The 26,983-nt window shown below is 40.1% G+C and overlaps 1 protein-coding gene across 1 annotated transcript in view; it reads left to right on the top strand.

The window, feature by feature from the left end:
* Positions 1-26,983, top strand: part of LOC109981938 (protocadherin-15) — a 233,723-nt gene that overhangs the window by 180,946 nt on the left and 25,794 nt on the right. The window contains exons 26-28 of the mRNA XM_065959676.1: positions 15,092-15,201; positions 16,643-16,783; positions 21,851-21,978. Of these exons, the coding sequence (XP_065815748.1) occupies positions 15,092-15,201; positions 16,643-16,783; positions 21,851-21,978 (379 nt within the window). The remainder of the gene's footprint in view (positions 1-15,091; positions 15,202-16,642; positions 16,784-21,850; positions 21,979-26,983) is intronic.

The following is a 26,983-nucleotide window of genomic DNA, read 5'->3' as shown; positions in this document are numbered from 1 at the left end:
TATTTTCCTTAAACAAGACTTTAATGAAGTCCTGCCTCATCCGCATTATACTTCAAAAGTTGCTCTTTTAGCTGATTGAAGAGAATCTCATTAGGGAGTGAAATGTCACTGCATTATTTATTCTCTTTGCTGCGGTTTGCTGTAGTCACAGACAGCAGATGTTGAGCCATACCTGCTGCATTATTATGCAGTCTGGCAATCCCAAGAAGAGCACTACAGCCTACTACATTATCGAGTCGCGTTCTTAGTTATACTGTTTGCATAGTAAACAGTGTCAACATTGAGTATAACTACAATCAACAACATGCTGTCACTACTTAGGCTTACGGCGTGGAGCTAATTATACTATTAGTGACAGTTTGTGAAAATGAGTCTACTCTATGCACCATAACACATTCTCTGCTTTAGAATACACTCCAACATAACTTTCGTCAGCTTTGAGGCACAGTTTTTTTCTTCTATTTCTGCGTTAGACTTGGTTACTGTGGCTATTAATGTGAATGTCAGGGGTAATAGCTCAAATGGAACAGCTCTTCTCTGTTCTGCAGTTTCTTGACGCTCACAGACCATAGAGACTGCCCATGTAAGTTTTCTCCGGATGTCTGACCGCTGTGTTACCATTGATTTAATGTTCTTTGCGGTCAGACTCACACATGGTTGCACAATACCTGAAGCAGTCGATAGAATCGCCAAGCAGCACTGGACTCTGTGGCCTTTAAACACAAATCGAAAAAGCAATAAATAACCCATCAAACAAGGGGAGAAAAAATGCTTTTCAGGAAACCATTGCTGCTCATTTTTAAGGAAGAAATAAAGGCAAAAGCTCAACTCTGTTCCCTCCATCAGCTATTCTTGTAATCTGAAAGGAAAATAGCATTTCTAATTCAGACAAGGCTATAATTCCTACATATTTAAGCAGATGACATGCTTTCTTAGCACACAGCGCTTTTAATGGCAGCCCTCTTACATCTGTTGTTCTGCCAGACGTGTATACAAGTGATAGAGGTGCTCACAGCCTACTCACCCATGATCTTTCCAGGCATTTAAAGGGTTAGCTTTAAACCCTACAGTGTTCTCTCCCACACAGCTCTCTCACTTAAAACCCACATTAAAAAAACGAAAAACCGCAACACTCTCTATTTCTTTGTCTATCCACCCATCTATCTATCTCTCCATCCTGCTGTCCTTCCCTTCTGAATCACAGCTTTAAGGTGCAGAGTGCTTTCATTCTCCTGAAGGGCATGATTGATTTTCAGCCACAGGTTGGAATCCGTGGCCCTGAGTCTTGAACCCCTGAAGCACCAGGAGAGCACTGACCTTTCACTTGTCTCTGCTAAGTAGGCAGGCATCACATCCAACAGACGCCAAAGTCACACTCATTGCACACATCTCAAATATCAGCCAAAGGTCGACGCTGAAAGCCAGGCAAGAAAAGCTGCTTGACCTATTATTTAACACTCACACTGACTTTCCGGATAATTATCAGTAACAATATAGAGCTTGTGTGGATTCAAACTCTAAATCAGTGCATGATGCTGAAGAATTGGGTTGTTTGAGTTTGGATTACTGAAGTGTTTGGTCAGCTATTTCCTGGTAGAGGTGTCAGGGTACTCAATTATGATCAGTTACCATTATTTACAAAACAGTTCCCAAGGATGGATGGATGGTTGGATGAATGGGTGGATTGACAGATGGATGGGTAGGTGGGCGGATGGATGGAAGGATGGATTGCTGGGCGGATGGATGGATGGATTGATGGCAAACTCACCTGACTATATGTCCCTTGAAAGGCACATTTCTAAATACAATTTAAACATTTCTTCACAGTTTTGTCAGTGTTTGTCTTTCTGTTTTTTTTAAACGTGTTACACTCTACCATGAACAACAGGGAGTGGCTGTCACATTATCCTTTTTTCAGAGAAAATGATGATGAAGCAGGACATCATTGCATGAGAGGTTTATGTAACCTTTGCTACACATGACTGTGCCTCTCTTGCATGACATTACAACTCAAACTGTTTCATAATCTGTGTCCCATTTAATATGTTTATGACTGCGTGTTTCTAACCTCCAATGATTAGAGCTGCAGACCAGAAGTTGACTTTAAAGCATGAGTACTGAACACTCTGATATGACTGACAGAGAGGCATTAGGGGAACTATTATACCTGCTTGGCTAAACAATGGACACAATGGTGTGGACAAGGAAATGTACTTGTTTCAAGAAAATGGATTATATTAACATAAATTGTCATAGTTTATCATTTTAACACACTTTGATTCTTTGCTCTGTGTTATTTAACATGCAGTTATCTGTAATAACATGACTGTTTCCGACTGTCATTTTTAGAGAACTAAAAACTGCTTTCAGCTGCACCTGATAAAATCCAGGTTGTGTCAAATGGTTTGGGGGATTCAAAACAATACCTATCCAATGCCTTTTAATTGTATATCAAAGTTTTCATAATTACCTGTTTCCATCTGGGCGATGAATCTGCTTTAGTACTTAAAGCCACAGGATTATACCCAAACCCAAAATAGGCTTCCAACTGTATCTAATGGTCTTAATTACATACATTATATCGAAGGCTTTAATAAGTGTTAGGAATTACTTTTTTGTCCAAATAAAATATTTTAATTCTTAAATCTTTCTGATATTGTGTTTAAATTTGAGGGTGTTAAGTTTGATAGGTATTAAAGCAACAATATGTAACTTTTCCACCTTTACATAGTAGTTTCAAATGTCGGTTTATTAGTAAAATAACTTTCAACAGGGATAATGGCATCCCTCCCGTGCCCACAGTGCGGTACGATCGCCTGTGAACTGCAACTTTAGGCTATGTAACTTTGGCAGCAGGCCGAGGTCATCTCGTGAGAAGTGCATACGGCTGTACAGCACTAGTTCACACACTGACATTCAGTTTTTAAAATAAGCCAGATCAGCAACAGCATCAACTATTTCTATATAGTTATTTGAACATCTGTTACTGAGAACAGCAGGGTTTGTGTTTACATTGTTTACATCTTACAGCAAAGCCTCACAGTGAGTGTACAGTATGTCTTTCCAGTTTAAAGAAAGCAGGATGAGATTATTTGCAGAAAAACTGCATACTCATGTAAGGACAGGATGAGCAATAGTTTAAAAGTACCCTCTAGGTCCACAGGGGCAAAGATTAATGTAGACTGAAAGTTCCTCATAGTAGCTTTAAGCATTATTAAATATTGTAAAAAGCTAAATGAACTGTACTTTCATAGTACTTTTCTAATATCTTACTTACAGTTTACAAAATGTATATATGACTTATACCAGCCAAACTCAAAAGTTAATGCCATGGCATGATAATTCCGACACCACCTTCTCTGTAACATACGTTTTTAAAACTAGAATTTCTTTTCTCCGTCACATTAACATTTAAAACAAGGTTTCGGTAGTTTGTGTTTGCCACTCCAACGCAAAATGTATTCCACTGATTTGCCCTGCAGCACTCTGCTGGTTAGAGGGGTGCTAATGTCTTTCTGTGGGTGAGGCCTCCAGGTGTCGGTGTGCTGGAGTAGATAATTTGGTGCAGGAGCAGTAATTTGACAGTAAAACATGCAGAATGGCTTCACTGCCTACCTGGCAATGTGTGTTATCCAATTGCAAGCCTCGATGGCTGGCCTAGTTTTGACAACGCGCCCATCCACCAGCGTCCAAACATTCACTGTCCAGGTCTCCTCTTGTGTGCTAAATGAGCCGCTGGATGAAATGTGAATTGATGTCCTGTGGGCTGACAAGGCTTAGCTGGCACACAGAGTCATGGCACCGTCTTGTTGCACAGTAAATGTTTCTCCAGCTTGGTTAATGTTTTCCATAATGCCCTCCAGAAGATCTTTTTGATTGAAGCCCCTTTCTTTCACTTGAAACTCAAAAAAATGGCTCACTGTGAGCACAAAAGACATTCTGGGTCTGGTGGGGCAAGATAAGTGACCGGGGGAATAGCTTAAGGAGGAACATGATCAGAGGGGGGGCTGTAAACATTTTTGTTTCGTATATTTTGTAAGATAAAATGTAATGTGGGGACTTGCTTAGCATCACTTTGTGTCAGAGGTGTTGGATTTCTGAAGTGTTTGTTAGCAGACATGCTTTTTTTTGTGTACTAAATCCTCTTAGCAAGTGTGAGTCAGCAGCTCATAAACCGTGTGTGCTGATATCTTCTGTGTGTTGAGTTTGGTTTACAACTGGGAGAGCATTTGCTGGAGGAGGGTATGAATTGTTCCCTTGTACACACATTTAAGGAATATGCTGAACCTTCGATTGGTATGAATGAAACGTTTTATAATATAAGTATCTGTGGATGATGTTGTGTTTTGAAGCTTCAGGTCTTTAATATTTAGCATAAGCTGTTCAATGCTAAGGGAGCTGGGATGTCAAATTAACATTTCCTGCTGTAAAAAATCCACTTTAAATGAGCATTTGATACGTGATTATTTTTATAATGGCCCTCGTCTTCCGAACGAACAGATGTATTTTCTGGTGTCGGTTTCAGAAAGTGTGTAATATCTTGAAAACATTGCCATAGAAAAGCAAAGTAGATTTCATATTAAGTCAGTAAGGACCAAACTCAAACCACAATTTATTCTGCTGTCAGTCACTTCAAATAAAGTGACAATATGACTATTAAAACATTGGAATTATTTAACTCTCAAACAAGAAGTGTTCTTCTTTTTGGTAAATATTCAAACTCTACATTTCACTTAGCAGATGCCTTATTCCAAAGTGACGTACATCAGAGAGTAAGCACAACACAAGCAAGGATATAGAAAAGAGGAAACAATGTCAGTAGGTGCAAACAAACAGCTTTAAGTCCGATCGGAGAGGCAGTGCACAGAGGCAAACCATAACATCAGCATCTGTTCTTGAGAGTTCTTATCAGCATCAAAACCATCCTAAATATTGTCCTTGTCTAACCAAACCATCTTCATCATTATCATCATCATTATCGTCATCATCAATATCAATAAGTGCAAAGGTGTTCATTAAAGAGCTGGGTCTTTAGCTTTTTCTTAAAGGTGCAAAGGGAATCTGAATGGAGTTTGGAAGTTAATTCCACCACTGGGGTGCAACAGAGGAGAAAAGTCTAGTTGGAGACTTAGGACCCTGTTGTGACAGGATGGATCAAACTCCTTTCATGGGCAGAGCGTAGCGGGTGGGAGAGCGTGTAGACCTGGATGAGAGAGTTTTGGTAAGGGGGGGCTCTTTATGTCGCTGTTTTGTAAGCGAACAGCTTATTATATGAAGATTTTTTTTTTTTTCTGTTATTGTCTTTTGAAAAAGGTGATCATCAAATGCTCCATCTAAATATTTACTCATACTACTAATGGTGTTTGCTGTCATAAGAAAAAGAAAGCATTTGTAGTTACAAATATGCATTAAGCATGTTCTTGGTTATTCTTACCTTATTCCTTTGATAATTCATTTTAAGCTAACAAGGAAGTGATGTCACTGTACAGGAAACAGCTACCATGACAGAAATATTTTAAATGTTTAGATTAAATTAAATGACAGCATGTGTTATTAAAGAATGGGTTATATCGCTGAATGTGAATGAAGACAACAGCCCCCAGCACCTTGCTAATCCAAATGTACATTTCATTTATTTATACATTCATTTAATTTCATTTAAATTCCTATTGTATTTTCCTATTGATGTATTTGCTCATTTCAGTGTATGGTTTCAACACTATAAAACACAATTTCTGCTCCAGGAGGTTTGTAATGTTATGTTGAGTGCAACTGAATCACTGACAAACATATTTTCTCTTCCACGCAGGTATAGCTTTGTTTTTTTGCCAATGTTTTTAGTATTTTGTTTTCTGCCAATGCGGCAAAATATTCAAATTCTGGAGTGATGTTCTTTTTCTGAGGATCGTCCGGAAATGTCAAAATGGACGGATATTATTGGAAGTGTCTTTTTCTGTATGTACTTGTTACTTTTATCATGACTGACATGATGCCTACTTTTCCGAATACAAACTATCAAGTATATCCTCTGAAAATAACTCTGTGAGTCATGACTGTCTACAATGGGTGTGACACCCGAGTCCCACTGTCTGTGATGCTTTCCAAGCTTTCCGAGGCGTAGCTTCACTTTGTTTAATATCGCCAGGACAGCCGGCCGTCTCATCCCCTCGTGTATAAAGCCCAATTCACACATACTCCGTGCGGGCCGCGGTCCGTCAGCGCTGCGCACTACGTTGTACTTAGCCTCCACTCTAGTCAATCATTGTGTTCACACAGCGAGCCACCGATGGCACTGCGCTCTGCTCCGTTTCAAATACAGAGTCTATTTTCGCCGGAGTGCGCTGCAAGTTTGCATCAAGCTGGACAGAATATGACAGCCTCGGACAGGAAGTCAGACAAGGAAACGCACAGAGCATCCGGTCAATTTCAAAATAAAACACAATATACGGACTCACGATCGTATTTTTCATCACTTTATCAACATTACGTCAAAATAGGAACCGAATTAACAACAATGCAAAGACAAAGCAACATGTTGTTTGCATGTTTTTCCTCTTAATTCCCGCGGGATCTTGCAGTTCTCCTGTGAGGTGTCATGTGTCAGAAGCGGACCCAGTGTGAATGGGCGCGAGCCGTCCGACGGAGCAAAACCGTGGCGCTGACGGACCGCGGCGCGCACGGAGTATGTGTGAATTGCGGGTAAAAGTTGTTTAATTGTGGGACCAGAGATAAGAAGAATTAACATACTGTACTCACTGCTTAATTGAATGTCACGTAAGCGTTTCTAGATGACGGTCTATTCGGGTAAATTTACATGCAGTGTGAAGATACGAGCATAATAAAGAGCGCTAGCATCATTCATCTACTGGATCAAAAAATCGCATATTAAGCCTTTAAGTGTCATAAAAAGAACTTTCCACATAGCATGGCAGGATGCAGTCCGACTTTACAAGTATTATTGGATGGATGGATAGGGCTCGGGGTCTTTGGGTGTCTCACAATTCGATTCAATTTCGATTCTTGGGGTATCAATTTGATTCAGAATCTATTTTCCATTGAAATCGAATTTGGATTCATGATTCAAAGACTATTTTAGAATGAGCACCTTCTTCAGGATCTCCTCCAGTCATTAGTGAGACTGGCTGATTTTCATGCTGCTCCATTTGGCATTGTACCGAGGTAAAAAGATAGCCTTAGCAATTAGCAGGGAGTGACTGATTAGCCAAAAAAGAAAAGAAACAATTTTTGGAAGTTATGAATCTATTTAAAATCTCAGAAGATACGAATCTCAATTGTTTCCCCCAGCTCTATTGATGAAGGGTTTTGGTTCCAATAGCAGCTTTCTGTTTTAGTGGGTAGCAAAGAGCGCCTGTTGAGGACGTGTGCTCCTGCACCCTGAATGATGTGTTAATCCAATTTAATCTGTACTCTCTGACAGGCAACACTAATGCACTAACCTTCATGCAGCTGCGCTATCGTGGCCTTTTTGGATGTTGTGTTCACAGCTGTTGGGTGTTTTTTTGTTTTTGTTTTCAACAATGCATATTGTATATTCAAGGTACAGAATTGACTCTTGCCGAATGAAATGCGTTTCTAAATCTCTGGCTGTCAGACTCTGCGCTATTTTCAAAACCATTTCAATATCTCCAGTGGTTTCAGGATATCTAAAATGTGTTATTTTTTTCTCCGTTTCCTTTCTCGCCCCAGCCTCTCTGTCCCTCTTCCCGGTCCTGGCCCAAACATAACCTATAATATTTAAAGTTCACCCTTCAGTCAATAACACACTACAGCTCAAATAATATTACATTAAATGAGGTGTGGTGCACTGTTTTAGCTCAGCGTGAACTTCGGTCTCAAAGGGGAGCTCCATGATGCAGAAAGAAAATAAACCAAATATATTTGAAAAGGCGTCATTTGCATGGTATGAGAAGCAATATTTGTGCATTATTCCAAGAGCAGATTTGCAGGTTTGAATCCTTTAAATCATTAGCATGTGTAAGTACAGCATCATGTGTTTAGAGTAGAGACACCTGGAAGTGGGTGTCGTGATTAAATGGAATGCTCAAGTAAGTCAGCCATTTGACATGTTAAATACGCTAATTAATTTTGAAAAGCTTTAATAAGATTCAGGTTAAACGACTATTTCCTGTGTAAATCTTGCTGTGAGACTGAGCTGACTTTGCCTTGGCTGTCACTATCACTTACAACTGTGGTTTTAATAAAGAAAACAACCTCTGGATTCACAGCAGTGTCTCCTTTTTTTTATTTATTTATTTTTTCATCTGCTTAAGCTCAAAGGGAAGCTCAAATGCATTCCCTATGTGTAATTAAGTCGCAGTCAGAAGGGCGTCTGTTTGTCACTCTCCGAAATGTGCTTCCAGGCAGGAACAAACAAGCTAACACCAGGGTGACATAAGCGCTAACGAACACACTCTCAAGCGCATACCCACCTCGACAGTCATCGAGTTAGGCTGATTCATAATTGCTCGAGAAAATGTGCAGCGCAATGCCACCACCGGCAGTCAGGCAGAAAGACATCTGCATGTATATTCATGAGCATTTGCACACTGTTTATGATGATGTTTGCAAGGGAGAAAATTACAGTTAAATGGCTCTAGTCTGCCGTGGTTTTTTTTCTCTCAGACCGTGATGCTTCTGCATTTAAACATCCGTCAGAAAAACAAAGGCTTTAGCCTAACTCTTGCACCCCATGAGGTCACTCTTGTATCTCCCGGCCTATCCATCGTCTCTTGTTCGCTCTGTGATGCAATATATGAAAGGAGAGGGGAAAAGCGAGGTAGGAAAAGAGAATCTACGAGGTAACAGCAGCCCCTGTGGCGCACGACGAGGGTTTATACGCCTCTGCCTTGTCTCATAAGCGTCACTCCGCCATTGGCCCTGGGGCAGAGTGCTCGCTGACACCTGTGTGCCGCCCGCACTTCTCAGTGGCGCTCCGCTCTCCCTCTCTTATGTCGACACCAAGGCTCTCTGCTGCTGCCTGTTGACATGTCAGCATCTTCCCCTTTTTTCTTTATCGCTCCGTCTCTCTCTCTTTCTCTGGATGAGATTTCTTTCCTCATTTGAATATGAAAGGAATGAAAAGTGACTTTGGCTCGGCTGAATGGTACATGCTTTTTGCAATATTCATAAATGGCTCTTTAAATTGGTCTACCACTTGACTGTTAATACAAAACCTATATCCCTTCTCTGTCATGCTCAAGACTGTGCGTCTTAATCATCGGATATTATCCTTCGTGCTCAAGTAGCCGTTCAGATTCTCGTTCCACTTTGACATTTCCTGCGTTTACAGTCGCATGTTTCAGTCTCTATGTCCTTCAGCCTGCCCTTTCATCCATCTGTCTACCTATCAGTAACCTTTTTGTCATCCTTCCTGCCACATATGGACATGTTTACTCATCTGCACACTTCATTCACCTTCACAAGTCACATGGCATTTCTCAGCAGCCTACAACCCTCAGGCAGAGCCACTTTGAAGGGGAGATTTAACATGTCAGCTCGGCCTCTTCCTGGCAAAAGCACCACGCGGGCCCATTGCGAGGCTTCACACACACACACTCTTTCATCCCCGGCCCACATTTAAAGAACAACCAGAGGAAAGCCTGTGATTGGGTCAGCGGAAGTTATGCAGCGATGTTTCAGAACAGAGATTTAACAAAGCTGAAAACAGCAAAGGTGGACACTCCAGGAAAATGTAGCGTTTTGAAGTACTCGGGAACATGCTAATGATTGACCCTCATGAAAAAATAACAAAATAGAATCATACTTGAGGGGCATGTGCAAGTAACTTCAACCGGTCAGATATTTTTTCTGAAGTGCAAACAAGGTGTAGGGATGGTAGAGAGTTTGGGGGGGGAGTTTGTTGTACTTCTTTTTAATAAAGAAGTACAACTAGTAAACTAAGAGTCAACCAGTTTATGAACATAAAAAGACACGCTGTCAAAGTCCCAAAAAACAAAACAAAGTAAGAGCGTGCCAGAGCCGACGGAAGTAATCCACGCCAGCAGACAGTTTCTATAAAGCTTTTAAAGTTCGGCATCTTACCGGCTGCCTTTTCAGATTTGTAGAAAACCAACTTTAGTTCCCAGCACTAGTATCTGTGATCTTCTGCCTCTCCCCTCTGATGCTTTTTTTTTTTTTGCTACTGATAATGATACAGATACTAGGATTTGAGTTGTGTACGATAATGTGTAAAAAATTATATATACAGAGGTACAGAGAACATGAAAACACTGGTTGTTAGCATTATGCTAGCCTTTGACTTTTGTCCCATGAGATTGGTGCTGTATCAGAACCACAATAACACATCTTAGGCTATATGAGACGAAGGTTCTGGTACTCGTATGGGTTTTCTTAACATGTCTGAATAAAATGCTCTCTGCATTATATCTAATGATGTACCTAGCAGCTATTTTCTCTGTCAATTAAATGGAAATTTAGATTCAGACTAATCTAAAGTAAAAAAAATAAACACTCTGACAATAGTAAAAAATGAGCAATCAGACAATGCTGTCTGATACCATATTGTGTGTAGGCTTATGAATTGCCATTTGAAAGAATTCATCACATTAAATTGCCTCTGCAGTGTGTGCCATGAACATGGTTAGTGTTTGAATCTCTCCGTTATCGACATCACACTGTTGTGAATGTGTGATGAAAACCGTCTCATTTAACCAACGGTATATGGACTTAACGGCTGTTCCTCTTTACAGTAGACATTGCTTTACTGAAAGGTGCTTTAAAGAGAAGGTACATAGAGCTTACGACAGCATCTGTGTCACACTTTTGTTCCTTTTATCGGTACATTAGTGTGATTAACCTACAGTTGGCTTTTGCTACATGTTACTGTGCTCACAATGTCCAAGGGCCTGCTACCTCATGCTGCCAAACCGGTAAGCTACATACAGTATGTGAAGGCCACATAAACGAATTGGTTCCTTTCAATCGTGTAACATTGTGGAGATTTATGTTCCATAATGCATTGCACAGATACAGCAATTATTCAGTGACAGCCCAACAGTAGGCCTAAAGGGGAAATTGAACAGGAGTCATTTACACACATTAATCACGTGTCAACAACAGCACGTTATTTCGCTTGAAGGGCTTTGGTTTTCAGTCAGTTCATCGCTGCATATACACTCGACAGTTTAATCTCTGAGGATAGCGTGCTATTTCATCGTCTGCCTCGTGGATGTTATATATTTCCGGAGTTAATCTAAACTTGAGGTGTCCTTGGGGTTGTTTTGACTCCAGAGAATGTAACTGTAGCCTCCACGATGGATAGACAGATCTTCTTATTTATTTTTATTTTTTACTCCATGTCCTTCAAGAACATACAGTTTGCACCTTTTGTATGCCTCTGAAACTTTAAACACATACTCTATAGTGACTTCTTTTATACCTGCTACCAGCTGTCTAAAAAGTTACTGAGTGTGTCGTTATACTCCAGTGAGCTCCAAGACAGTGTCATTTATTGTCTCTACACCTGTGTATCCCCTCAGCAAACACTCCTCTCTGTTTCTGTGGAATAACTTCTTCCTACTCTCCATCTTCACCCTGGGAAATTGGCTCAGTATGCCTTGTGGAGCCTCTCACAAGTGTAATCCTATAAGGGGGAGTTGCTTGATAAAATAACCCAAAAAAAAAAAAAAACCCAGAAGGGGAACTTGGTTCGACCGCATTTTGCCTCTCTGGGTAGTTTTTATTATTCATGTGGTTAAATGTGCTAGAGCTGAGGGGTCAGCGAAGACTAGAGAGATGAAAGCATTGGAAAATGTGTTATAAACAAAGACCTGAGGCGTCCAATTGCCTCCAGTCTGTGTTTAAAACACTGCCTGCCAAGATAGCTTCTATTCCCCAAAATACCCTTTTACACTGACATTGACTGTATAATAGAATCTGACTGATTATGGAGCAAGTGTTACTCCCACGTCATTGTCACAGATTTCTTACTGCTGCTGCGAATCAAAGTCAAACTTTGAACCATGCATGCCCAAATTCACTTTCTCTCTCACACACGCACACACACGCACACACTCACACAGAAGTGGGGGGAACACAGTCGCAGTATAACAAGAGAGTGTCACAGCGACATGACATTATCAGCTTAAATCAGCCCTCACCGACACACTGCAACGACAGGGCTCTCTGCTATTTATTGCAGCCATAATTTCTGTGTAGAGCGCTGACAATCATATCTGCTGGATATGATTACCCACTTCTGTGCCTGATAGTCAGCAGAGTCATTAGCTGTTGCAAAGTGTATCTTATCAGTGGGGGAAAAAACACTCCAATGTGTTCACAGAACAATTTGTGCTGCATTTACGATCAAATCTTCTCTATGGATATTAATTATTCATCCGATGGCAAAAAATAATAAAAAACAGCCTGTTTGGCAGTCAGATTTTGGATGGAGAGAGGTTCTTTGTTTAAACTTGCACAAAGAGAATCCTGTTACAAAAATCAGTTTATTCAGAAGGATTCAAAATAAAAGCATTTTAATGTTTTGTAGATTTTTCTTTCTAGACTGAAAACTGCATATATGGGTTGTGTTGTAGAGGCTGCAGGTCCTGCAGAACCAACCAAAAGCTGCTGTGATTCTTTAACGATACCGATGGTCTTACCCTTACTGCCCATACCACCTGAGCAAAGCAGTCAGGACTATGGTAAAAGGTAAATGGACTTCAGCTGCTTTGGCACCTTTCCAGTTTTTTCGACTTACTCAAAGTGCTTTGACACAGCATGTCACACCTACCCATTCACACACTGATGGCAGAGGCTTCTGTGTAAAGTGACCATCAGAGGTAACTAATCCCATTCATACACCACCGACAAAGCAGCATGAGCAACTTGGGGTTAAGTGTCTTGCACAAGGACACATCGCACATGTGGGATTCAACCCCTAACCTCCCCGTTGAGAGACGACAAACTCTATCAACTGAGCCACAGCTCCCATCTCTCCCTGTAGTCATCATTCACTCTCAAGTTATACCCAAATTAAGGTCATAAACTCTATACCTGTACTATTAAAATTTCATGAGGATCGATTCTATCTTGTGCTCAGCCATAAATAGGCCTAATTAAAACATGTCAATGAAGAATGCATATTAATTACTCTTCATTTAGCACCTCTGCTATACCTATACAGAGCTGTTTTCAGTTCCTTTACAGGCTTCAGGGTTGGGGTTTATTGAAACTGTCTTTGTTATAAACGGGTTCTTAATTAATATACAGGCATAAAAAACAACAGTATTCAGTGGGAGACAGAAGAGAGGAAGGGAGGCAAAGAACGTGAGGGCGATCAAACAGGAATACATGTTGCCTATAACATGATGTTTTTAAGTTATTAACATAGCTTACCTGCAGCCTATGATTTATAACAGAGTTTGTTTCAAAGACAGTTCAGCAGGGTCCACAAGAGAGAGCTACAGAGCTTTTTAAAGTGACTTTCATCTCTACACAACTGTCCTGGACAACAATTCAGATTAAAAGCATTGTGAAAAAGGCATGTATAATATACATTTATCACAGAAAAATATATAAAAAAAGCATACTGGAAGTGTAACCAAACTTTATATTTCATGCCAGGGATTCTATTGGTCAGATGTCATCATGTACGATACATTCCCAGTGTTTTATATCTGACTTTGGCACACAGTGCTTGGTACCTTGTTCACTATCTCCAGGGTGAGCGACACTCAAATCTCGTTCATGAGCTGAAAAATGAACCTCAAGTTCGATGTCTGAAGCTGATTGAGAAGGCATTGCTTGTCTGTTTAAATAGTCGTTCTTATTTATTGCAATAAATTCAGACTTGTGAAATGTTTTTATTGCAAATGCTCGAATCGCGGCAACTTAAATTATGTTTCATTCTGCAGCCCTACCATACACTCAGTGTAGAAATATCCACTGGGTTAATGAATAAAGTGAGAAGTTGGCTCATGTTATAACGTATCTGCTTCCAAAGATACACAGCCAACATTATTACTGCTGCTGCTGCTGTGTATGTGGAGGGATTTTGGCATAAGAACATGAAGTTTTGGATTCTTTATTTACAAGTCATATTTTTACCCAAACTACATTGTGTTCCCTTAGATGGAGATCGTTTATTTATTCATTGATAAAAGAGGATCAAATAATGTGCTGTACTGCCATCTGGAGACTTCAGTGTAGTTAAAGTGAACTGGAAAAACCACACTTGAACAGAGAAATTAAAACTAAAAAGATATTCTCATTGGAACAAAACATCAATCAGTTTAATTGTGATGTTACGAATGGTTAATTTCTAGACCTAAATTTCATTCAAAGCAGATTATAGGATCGCACCCTTCACACGTGAACACAACTCTTGAAAATGTCTCAAAATGATCAGGGTGAGCTGCATGTGTGAACCCAAACAACCAAATTTTCCACCCCTGACTTTACACAGAAATGATCCTGCCAACCTCTTAGTAAAGATTTTTTCCACGTCAAGTCAGGGTGGGCTGATGTGTGAACACAGCACTAAAAATCAGCAAAATTCCCCACAGTAGATCAGGAGGGGGGGGGGGCGATGACATTTATGTCACGTGACCAGCGAGTGACCTGTGTGAATGTCATGCATGTAAAGGAGCAGTTTTATATTCTGTCAGCCAGTTTGTTCTCTGCTATCTAGTTGATACTGTGATACGTGCAATAACATGTTGCCCTTATTTTTTCATGAAAGGAAAAACTGTCATTATTGCTTTGGACTGTGCCTTGTCTGCCATCTTGATTATTTTCTCAGCATTATAATGTCATTTTAAAGTCATGTCCTGCCTCTTTAGGGCCCTGCTCTACCATTTCACAGGGAACACTTCATGCTGTTAGGGACGTATGTGAATATAACTCAGGAACATTTCAGGGGCAGGCTGTATGCATTCTGTGAAAACAGCTTTAGGGATAATTCATTACCAAAAGAGGAGGAAAAAGCATTGAAAATGATCTCCTCTTTGCTGATAAAGTAAAAAAAAACACACAGTGATAAGAGTATTAACAAAGCCTTCTTTGCGTAACAGAACATATGTGCTATGATTTGTGTTCTTTGTCTTTCCAGGTTTGCTCTTGTTAGCGAGCTGGCTCCGAGCGGCACAGCAGTGGGGACAATCCTAGCTGCTGCTATCAACCAAACCATCTTCTACTCCATAGTGGCTGGAAATGAACTAGGTTTGTGCTAATGATTCATCTACAATACACTCTCATATTCCCTTTAAATTAAGACTAGAGGGCATATACAACGATTGCATCATTTACTTTACAGTAAAATAGTTTTTCTTCCTCCTGTACTCCTGACAGACACACCAACTTAAATAATGATACAGCCTTTTTGTTGGAGTATAAAGCCCTCTCTCGTCCTTGTTTGATTTTTTTCTACATAAAGATTCTATTCTGTGTTTTTTTTTCCAACTTTTACAAAAGGCTTTTCTCGGACAAAAGCAGACATAAAAAAAAAAAAAGATTTTTATCACAGTAAAGAAGTATGCGTAAAAACATGTTTTTAACCAACCAGAAAACCTTGAAATACTCCTGGAGAAGCTCCCATGTCATTCTGGAAAACGTGGCATGCACATCGTAGTGTTATGTGCTGCAGCGTCTTGTCTTTGTGTCGAAGGAGAGAAAAGGATTTTTTTTTTTTGCGCTTTTTCGCAAATGTTGAAAAGTGTGAAAAGCATAATTACACCCCGAGAGAGAGAGAGAGAGGGCACAGCAGACGTGTTCAAAGTAAGCTCTGGTATTCAAGCCAGAATTAGGAGGCGTACCTGTGAGCGGGAGCAGTAAGCACAGTGGCAGCCATTAACCCCTTTCCACTATGAACCACATGGGCTCCCCCAGAGGATCTTTGTCTTTGTCATGCAGAAACAAGACTCAGTTTTTCCTCACATGTTCCTGGAAATTGCAAACTCCAGACCTATTAAGAGTTCTGTGAATCAACCTCCCGGCCCCCCCAGCAGTACTGCTCTGAAGGGAAGCAAAGGCGTTTTGAAGCATGACCTTTTTACAAAGCCACAGAGGAGTTAGGGTCTTTCTATTCCATTAAAGGAGGCAAAAAAAAACAGCCAGCTGTATTTCTGTGATATGCCCCTTTGTCAGTGCGCCAACTAAACAGTCACTCAGCTGCAAAATAAGTTTGAACATCCATCACTTAGGCAGCCTCTGTTCAATTCCATGCTGTTTGTATATTATTTCCTTATTGGAACTCACTGCAGACTTTTATTTTTATTTTTTAGATATAGCGCATGTGGATATTTACAACTGTAAGATGACACAGCTTCAAATTTCTGTCATTTGTGCATGGAAGTTAGTAAAAATATTCTATTGAGCTCTACACTAAAAGACCAATTGGCCGTGAAGAGAAGAGGTCCTGTGAAGGAGTATAAATGCATTCAAGTGTTATACCTGCAGGAGTGGCTTTTTAACAATGCTGAGATGAGTAGCGCCAAAAGAGTGCAAACAAAAGCCAAGTTAGATAAGTCTTATCAGCACACTTTGATGTTTATAAAAGGAGGCTTAACTATGCTGCTAGACATTTTTTCTCCACTATGTCTCAGTTTTTGTCCTTTTTTTTTTTTCTCTCTGCAATCATGTTCTCTGATTTTGTTTGCTTCAGGTCATTTCGAGGTGAACAACAGGACAGGCGTCATCTCCACAGCTAAACCTCTGGATTATGAAAATGTGACCTCCTATGTGCTCCGGGTTCAGGCGGACTCCATGGTGGTCGTCATGTCCAACCTGCGTGTGCCTTCAAAAAGTAAGAAATATCTCACCGAGAAAGACGGTGAAGGTTGAGCTGCGATTTAGGAAAAGCAGAAAAGGAATGTTGTTTCATTTGATTCCAGGTGTTGCATTTATATTTAAACATAATCCTTTACTGTGACAGATTAGGATTTAATGCAGCTGCAGGAAAATCTAACGTATTTTGAGCCTTTACATTTATTCCCACATTGACTGCAATTATGCAGAACTGTTATTCAAAAATGTCCTTAAATGTGTTTGGATTATTACATGTTTGTGGAGGTTGATGCTCAGGAGGAAAAAAACACAGCCTAAGAACATTGTGATCCCGTTTTATTACATGACTATGTCACCCCTTTTAAGTACGACATCCACTTGTTCTGCATAGCCAGTAAAGGCTCCAGAGTTGAATCAAAACAAGAGAAATATTTGGTCACAGTGTTTATTGCTGTACTTTCATGCTTCATGCACCGTGGCCTTTCTCCAATGTACTGATCCATTCGTGTAATTGGTGGCAGGTTTGCTGCAGCCTGTGCTTGATTGCTCAGATCCGCTGCCCGTTTCAACAGCAAGCTGATTTTAAATTGACCAAATGTGTACTGTATATGTTTGTTTTCCCTCGCACGCATCACAACTCTGCATCGTTGTTGGTCGACTTGTTTGTTTGACTATATTTGATCGCTTTGCAATTTTTTGACTACGTTTGCTTTAAGATGAGATTTCATTCTATTTCTGCAGCTCTATTCCAGTGCCAGCTTTATTTTTTTCATAGATATTTTGGATTTTCCATTGCTTAAAAAATGTATTTCTTGTTTGATAATGCTTTCTCTGCCTCTTTAGCATCACATCTGTGTTATTCTTTTACCTTGACAATTTTGAAGAGTTAAACATTCCTTCATAAATGGACATATTTGATTCTGATCTTTCAGCTGTGGGGTTTTTTTTCCCCCTTAAGAATATGATGTATCTGTCATTATACAGCATCCCATCAGGCCAACAGTATCCTCAATCCTTAATAATGTTGTCTCAGTCAGACAACACTTGAAGTGTGAAGATCAGCTTTATGATTATTGGTCCAATAAAGTTAATAAAGTTGATTTTCCTACTTTAAGTGTTGCTGGAGCTTTTTGACCTCTTCAAGCCTCTTGCGTCCACCTAGCGTTTTTTCCGGGCAGAAAGATAAGAAAAGCGCTGCTCGTCCGTCCTCTCTCTATGACCACTGTTACAGTCTGTTCACAACGGCCGCTGTATGACCGACACTACTCCGTTACTTTTTACTGTATGTTTTATATCCGTTGGAGACTTACGTACAGGGAATATCATACATTATGAAAAGAGCTCCGGTGACGTCAACAGCACCTTTCCGAAAAGTTGAAAGATTTTCAACTTGAGCGCTCGGAGTGGCCGCACTTAAACTGCAGACCACTTGTAAAAAAAAAAGAAGCTGGGCGCTGCACTTTTCACCAAGGCGGGACGCTTTAAGCTGCGAACGCTCTCTAACCATTGAAAACAATGAGAAAAAACGCTAGGTGGACACGGGGCCTTACTCCCCACGCACATGTGTAGTTGGTGAGGTTGTGCCAGAAAACCCTCTTCTGCCGTTTCAGTCAGACAACACACGTTTGTCATGGTTGGAAATGTTGATTGCTGTATCAAAACATTGTTTCTGTTTGGGGGGTCGAGTGCTGACCTCATCACTCCTCCCAGATTTCTTTAACATGTAGAAATCTAAGGTGTGATTGGATAACATCTCAACACCCCCCTCACCCCCCCCCCCCCCCCCCCCCCCTCCTAATCAGAGCCTACAGGTGGTTGCTTGGGTTGGTGGAGCTGAATCAATAGCACATTACCAGTGCATGGCAAAGACAGAGCAGACGGAGAGACTGGAAACCTTGCAGCTTAATTCAAAGCCAACTGGACTCGGTTTAAGATGTTGAAGACGTTTCACCTCTCCTCTGAACTGAGGACGCCTTTCAGAGAGGTGAAGCGTCTTCAAACATCTTCAACCGAGTAAAGTCCATGACCTGGATGACTGAGAACCTGCACAGACATTTTGCAGTGTAAACACGCCGCCAATTTGGGAGGATGTGATTATGAGGGAGAGTGATGCATGTCAGCGTGAACTCAGCGCAGCAATCACCACATTTACGATGCTCCACACGGTGGTAATTATAAATAGCAATAGATGTACTTTAGTAGAGGCAAAGGGATATTCAAACCTTCTTTCCTCATACCTGGCCAATTACTGTGCATAAAGTAGATTGTTAGATTGTCCTTTGTTTGAAGAATACCAAGACCATTAGAGTCTTCTCTCTGGATGGCTGTGCCTCAGCTGAGATATCATTAGGTTTGTAAATGGACAGTTTCCTGATTATGGTTTTCTATAACGAGAGATGAAGTGCTAACAGCTAGTTCCATCCATACCTCACATTTCAACCATTAGAGCTTCAAGTGAATAATCAATGACCCACTCGACCTGCTGCTTTTCTTCTCACAGCATCTGTCTCTCACATATCGATGACAGCAATTACACACACATACTAACACACACTGAGCACGTCACCTATCAGATGGATGTAAAGCAGAGGACACTCTTAACACATATGATGGAGAGTTTCCCTGTTGTCAATGAGCTGAGTGCAGAGGAACTAAGATTTTTTTGTACATGTATAATTATAATGTAGATCAAGGGAGTACATTTCCTCTTACTCTTACTCTTCAGCATAGGGACTTTTTTTTCTGTCTGCATTTGCCAGTCAAGACGCTGAACCCTAGAGGAACTAACGCTCCTGCAGGCATAGCCATTAGCACGTGTGTGTGCATGTGTGTTTGCATGCGTGTGTGAATGCTATTTCATCTTATCCTGATGATCATTTCCGCAAAGCATCGTCTTCATCATCAGTGTATGAAGACGTGACTCTTGACGTGTACCATACAATGTGTCCATATTGGAAATGCACACATATTTTAATGCTAATTAGGCGGCAGAATTGAACATATTCTCTAGATCAGGGAAAGGGCCACAATCATCTAATTCTCACTGCCAGGGGGGCAAATTGTAGGATACAAAAATGATTACAGTCAATTATGTCTCAAATTTAACTCAACATATACCAGTGATCAAATATTATTATGGACATATTTCTGGTTTTCATGATCTCATGGCAGATCTTGTCATGTTTTCTTCAAATTTCCAATTCATTTATATCTAAAAATGTATCTGAGGGCCACCAGTTGCCCACCCTTGCTCTAGATGATTATGCACTCTTCTCATATACTCGAGCCTACATCATCTCCATCCTTAACACATTTCTTTCATGTGTCTTCATGATTAAGCCCGAGAGTTAGGGGCGAGAGAATAGGATAGCAGGGGTGGGAGCTTTTATTTATATTCTATGTTCTGTGTCCTGATGCTCTGAGGATGGAATACGGCCACTTTGTGTGAACAGAGAGAAGAGACAGACCTCTTCCTCAGGCCCTTGGAGTCCTCCTCCCTCTGCAGTGCTCTCACACTTTTTTTTTGTGCCTGCAATTTGATGTGCTGTGTTTTTTGTTTGTTCCATTCCCCTTGGTGCATCCGTAGCTCCGGTGCCACATGACTTTACATTTTTATACGCTGCCAGAAGAAAAAAGGTCCTTGACACTGCATATTTTTCTCCAAACTACACTGTTGGAAGTATTTTTGAGTTGTATATAGTAATACTATGCCATGCACACATTAGGTGAAAAAAGGGTTTTGCTCGCTATATGTGTTTTTCCGTTTAAAGGAACAGGATGGATATTTGAAAAAGCCTCACAAAATAGCCAATTAGCCATCAAATGAAGTATTAAAAGACCCTTTTTTTTGCCTTTTTTTTTCTTACAGTGTTTCCTCAAACTCGGCTGAGAGTCTCGCTGCCTTGTGATTGCTTGCCCTTCAAATTATTATTCCCAATAATGTGCAAATGGTTTGCTTGTTAAACTTTCACAGCCTTTTATTGATGGTGTTGTTTTCTCCCAAGTTGTGTGAAAACCAAACTTCTCAACAATAAACGCTGCAAAGTAGACCCCCCTCTAAAAAGTAATGGCTCGGAATGTAAACCTTCATCATCATTTTTATAGTTTTACAGAGTCATATTTCACTCAGAGCCCGAGAGTTATCGCTAATGGCCGCTAAACAGAATGCAAACAGCTCAGTTGTTTTCCTGAACTACTTCTTAGCGGCAGAGAGAGGAAATTCATCATCATAATCCAGATTCATTTTTCCCCCTTGTCAAAATATTTGTTGTAATCAAAACAAAATTAAGCCAAATAATTATTTACTCCAAGTTTCCAGCGTGACTATAAATATCTTCTTGTGCCTTTTCTTTGAGAGAGGGTGGAGTTAGGTGCAAGAAAACAGGTTTCTCTATAATAAAAAACAAGTAAACATTCTTTCTCATTATAGTCATTAGAAGGTGGTTGAGTTTTCCCGACCTCACTCGGTCTACTTTTGTTCAAAATAAAGTTAAAAAGTTTCTTTCCCCATTTATATTCTCACATTGACTTTTTTTCAGAGAGGTGAATGTGATGTCTCAATTTCCAAATTGAGTAAATTTCCAAGCTTGTCAAAACATCCCTCCACGGATAATTAAAGAAGAACGACTTGATGTGAAAGAAGTGATGGTTAGTCGACGGGTTCTCATTTAAAAAGCATTCCGTGAAACTTTCACTGATCATTTACAAAAAATATTCTGTTCAATTTACTTCAAGCTCTCTTTTGAAGTTGCACACTGTTTAAAGACCCTGACCAATTATATTGACGTTTCAATTTTGCAACATTTGACCCACCACAGTTCTGATGGCTGTTTGGATCTCTTCATTCAACAGCCGGTGACCTCGATGGGTGAACATTTCTGTACTTGTATGTCCCAATTCTTAGAGTGAGAGGGTCAAGCAGACCTGGGTTATTAAACGATTGGTACTCAACGGAAGGTAGATCATTGTACAGAAATTGGAGTTAAACAGTAAGATGTGTTTGGTGGGTTGTTTTGTATCTCATGAACTGAAAAAGTTGTGCAAGATGTTAAAGTAGGTCACATTTATTTATTTTGTTTTTTTGCAGCTAACACAGCGAAGGTTTACATCGAGGTGGAGGATGAGAACGACCACCCGCCCGTCTTCTCCAGGAAGCTCTACATAGGCGGCGTGACGGAGGACACAAAGATCTTCAGCTCGGTGCTAAAGATAGTGGTAAGAAAAACACCTACTTTTGTCTTTGTCTTTTTTGTTATCAGCATACATGAAAACAGGTTGGAAACCAAAGTGCCAGAGTCTGCTCCTGCTTCGTTAACACTTACCCTGCAGCCACGACGGGAGAAGCCATCTGATCTGCTCGCTGTGGCACACTTTTATCTCCTTCGGCTATCACTCCCTTCATCTCCTCCTCAATTTCGCTCTCCCAGCCGTCAGCCCGGTCCACAGACAGGTGTGATCAGCTGTGTGCTGTAATCCTCTCGTGTTCACAGCAGCATAGCTGGACATCCAGCCCGACTATCAGCCCGCATTGACAAGGTTTCACGCTGTCACTCTGTGTAAACTCCATGTCTATTCTCTGCACGCGTGGGCTGTTGTGAGTGTTAGTGTGTACTTTTTTTTTTGTTTGTTATTTGTGTGTACAAAATCCTCGAGAACCCACCCTGACTGTCAACGCCGCAGCTCGCAGTCATGCATTTATATGCGAATGCAGAGTATCTCATGAAAAGCCATTTGTTCATTTGTCAAGGTGTCAGGATTATTGTGTTGTACTGGGTTTGTCTGTCTAGTTGTTTCTTCATCGGGTGTATTACTGTAGTCTCTCTATTTCCTGCTCGCCACCCACCGTGGTGGAGATAAAAGACGATCCGAGGCTGGAGGAAATGTTGTCACATCTATCCGAGTCACATTTCGTTTATTACTGTGCGTTTAAAACACTGAGCTTCACGTGCAGCGGCAGGTGATTTCGTATTAAAAATGTTTTTCCTGGTTCACTAATGAGGCTACATACTGTACAGACTGAACCTTATTTTTTAGGGTCAAAAGGTGTCAAATTGAACTTCATCATAGTCACCAAGACGATGATGTGGTGAAATGAGTATATATCATGATCCACAAATATTTCACTGCCCACAAACTTGTTTTTCTGCATTTGTTGTGGGTAAAGTATATCTTCCAAAAAACATTAAAATTGGAATATATGTATTAGGGTTTGTATTAGGCTGCACAGTGCTGTAGTGGTAAGCGCTGTTGCCTCACAGCGAGGAGGTTCAAATCAGTTGGGCAGAGTGCGCAGGAGGAGTCAGTAATGTCACCTGTTAGTGTACTGATACCTCTGTACATGTGCAAGGACTTAGACACAATACCAACACAACAGTAAAAAAAAGTTTTATAAAAAAGTAAACAACCAAGGTCAGCAGTTGTATTAAGCATTGAAGCTACTGCATCAGCAGTCTGTCCACTTACTCCGCTTTGTTTTTTTTTGTGATCAAATGTTTTAATTTTCATCAATGGAGGTAAAATTACACATCACAGTAAATCATCAAATGATATATTCCCTCCATTCTTAACCCCTCCATTGTCTCCCCCCACACCGCATAAAGCTCAGGTACGCATCCTTACACCGCTTTGTTGTAAAACGCTACCAGGAGGCTAGCAGGAAAAGTCTGCATAAAGCCAGGTGAACAAAAGTGCATGTTTGCGTTCACACATGCATCCCTCCCAGACAATGTCGTGAATTTGCAGTGTTCACATGTGAAACATGTTTATTCTGTCACTTAGAAGGCTGTTTCAGAGCCTTTGGTCCCAACAGCACTTTCAGTAACAACTGGCCTGGAGAACGACAAAGGGACAAGCATATACAGTCGGCCTTCAGATTCTGTTTGTGTAGTATGTTGTCAGCTGAGAGTCTTACATGTGATAAACAGAATACTAGAGCGAGTAGAATAGAATAGAAGAATAGAAGTTTATTTATAAAGCACTAGAGCGAGTACCAAGCAGCGTTTGGCTTGAGAGTAGAACTTGTGTCAGGGCTGCTTTATGTTCTGTGGGGAGGGAAAAAAGCATATTTTCTTGTTATGTCTTGTTATAAGGCTGTATTTATTTCTCACCCTTTCTTATTGATTAATTATTTTTTTTTACACGTATTCCTGTCTGGTTCAACACCTTGATACTTTATAAGAATGGTTACATTTAAACTTTGTATATAAATTTTTTTGTAATCAAAACCGACACAGAACATCACATGGTGTTTTACTTTTTAAAATACTTTGAAGGTGAAAGGGAACATAAGCAAAAGGAACTCCAGCTAGATTAAATTAAACTGGGACTTGGCCCGGAAACGTGGGAGCTTTTTATAGTATAATGGACACTGGACCCAGGCTAATGGAGTCTAGAGGCTTTTGAAGAAAAAGAAGTGGGGTTAATATCCAGCAGGCAAGATGAGGAGAGCAAAGGCCATTAAAGAAGATTCATAAAAAGATATTTCAAACCTCGCAGCAGATGTGTCAAATGATACAGAGGGGGGAGCTAACACTCAACGCGTAACCCTGTCCTTATTAAAAAAAAACAGACTTTGTTGATGTGTAGAAGTAAAAAGACAAGAGTGTTAGAAGCAGGCAGGGAGTATATTCAATTTATTGGTGTTCTCAAATAAAACTCCAGGTTTGCTCATTGTTTGGCAAACTGTTGGGCTTTGTGTAACATCTTAAGCACTTTACATGCTGATTTTGATTTTCAACCCTGCTTTGGTTTTGAAATAAGGTAAAGCAAGGTCCTTTTCATTAGAGTGAAGGTTATATCACTAACTCAACCACAGAAAAAGGAACGGTAAAATGAGAAATGTTTCACGAGGTGGTTATTACTTTGGACTTGCCAGCTGACCTGTCTCAGAGTTCTTTAAAGTGAAATGAGATGTTCAAAGATGCAGCAGTGTTGTTCTTTTCTATCACTGTGACTACAGGGAGACACTGTGGAGGCTTATCCACAGTGCACCTACAGGGACAAAAACGCATGTGATTAATCGCCATAAATAAATGAATGCTTTAATTTCTTTAATCAATCATGATTGGCTAGATAATGCTGACAGCCCTAATATGAACTGATTGTCTTCAGTTCATTAAGGTAAGCTCAGATCCTAGTGTTGTAGTACTCAAAATCAGTCTTGGTCTCAAGAGACCAGACTGGGCCGACTCCAGATTTTAAGAACCAGTCAAGACCACAGCTGATCGGCAATTTTTCCACGTCAATACTGTGATTAGAAGGAAAACTCCCTTTTCTAAAAGAACAAATAATTCTTCAATTCATTCATAATTTGATTTTTATCCCCCGGTTACGTCCGCAACCTTCCCAGTGTTACGTCTAAGTGACTCGGTCTCGGTCCATAAAAGTCTTGGTTTTGTCTCGGTCTCTGAGCACTCTGGTCTCGGGTATGTCTTGGTCTCGGCTAGTGCTGTCTTGACTACAACACTACAATCTCATCTTAATTTGAACCAACATATATCCTATGTATTTTCGTATATATATATATATATATATTTTTTTTTTAGTTGGAACAAACATTTGTCATGTAGATGGTTGGAAAGTGATTTGCAGGTCTTTTTTTTTTACACAGAGACTAACATCAGATAACAAATAAACAGATGCTATTTATTTATTTCAATGTTCACAGCACTCATTTAAAATGAACCAAGATTAATACTTATAATAATTTTACATTTATTCATATTAGTATACGTAAAAGACTAAATATGTAAAAACTAATGGCACTGAATAGTGAATCATTGATTCAATCACGTGACCAATTCTGGAATAATCTTCTGACGTTCTCAGGAAGAAATAAAAACAAAGTGTAGATTTCACAAAGTGAAGTATCATCCTGTAATTTCTGCAAGGGGAAGCCTAGTGGGAAGCATGTCTAGTGTGCCGTGTTTGTGCTCGACTGAATTTAGAACAAAGCTGCGCATCCCTTTCTTTGGAGATTATCTTGTGAAGTTTAGTGAACACTTGGCATATTCTGACACTTGAGATGTCTTGCTATAGTCCACCTTCAATCACAAATGGCATTGTCACTTAAAATGGTCTCAGTAGCCTCAAGCAGTAGGTATCACATTTCAGCATTAGCAAATTATCTTGGGCTAATTTACTACTGATGTAAAATCTCATCGGAGTGGAAAAGTTAAATTAAAAATATTTCAATATAAGCAAAAACTGTGCTGTGTAGAAGGAAAGACTGATTCAATCTTTACATTATGCTCCATGTGGCTCTTACCTGACCCTGTTTTTTAATCAGTGAGTAATTAGTTTCATGAGTTTGCCTAGCTTGAAACACAATACAAACCTTTTGAACAACGTTGAGATGCCTGAAGTCTAATAATATGTGGATTTTTTTGAATGTCAACACTCTGGATATATATTTCTCCCCTCACAGTGTTCTTGCAGCTTGCAGCAAACAACCCTCACTCAGTGACAGTTTAAAAGGTTTGCGCCACATAAATAATGAGTGTGCATGTATTTGGTGAATGTCTCTTTAGCCAACCAGGATATCTCACTTTGTTGATTTATGCAGGCCTCTCGGTGGAACCTTGCCCCCCACTCCCCCCTCCTCCCCGCTCCCTGCCAATAGCTGGAGGAGAAAAAAAGAGATTGTACCTATTTATCAGTGTCACTTTCTACAGACAAGCAGGCGGAAAATTGATGCCTGTGTTGGGTCTTTGTGGCCAGTCACAACTTGTTCTTAGAGGTCAATGTTCTGTGGTTTTTCCAACTAAAAGGTTGTTTTTTTTCTTATTGGTTTAAATGATTTATTACATTGTAATTATTTTTCGATTAATTGAATAAACTGTTTTGACACTTGTCCAAAATTAATCAAACTCTCAAGTATTTTATCATTATTCAAATAATCTTTATTCAATGGAATTTTTAAATGAATGTGGCAAATCAAATGTCACATTTAGAGAGACCTCACTTCAGCGAAGCTGGCATACGGACTGAACATGTTACCAAGAGGTTACCATGACAATCCTGTGATTTATTAGCTTCAGGAATTGACAATCTTAATGTTGGTAAAGCAACTGCTCAAACAACAGTTCAAGAAGGCCCTTGTTAGCCTCTGGTTGTAGCGCTATTTTTTTACTTGTCTGCTACTTTACAGAACACCTGCTTGGAAAAGAATTATGAGCAAATATCTCCATCAGTAGGACATCCTTCAAAGACTCCACTCTTT

This window comes from Labrus bergylta, chromosome 10 (genome assembly GCF_963930695.1).
Source record: "Labrus bergylta chromosome 10, fLabBer1.1, whole genome shotgun sequence".
In the NCBI taxonomy this organism is placed as follows: domain Eukaryota; kingdom Metazoa; phylum Chordata; class Actinopteri; order Labriformes; family Labridae; genus Labrus; species Labrus bergylta.
This window is presented reverse-complemented; position numbering and strand designations above follow the sequence as displayed.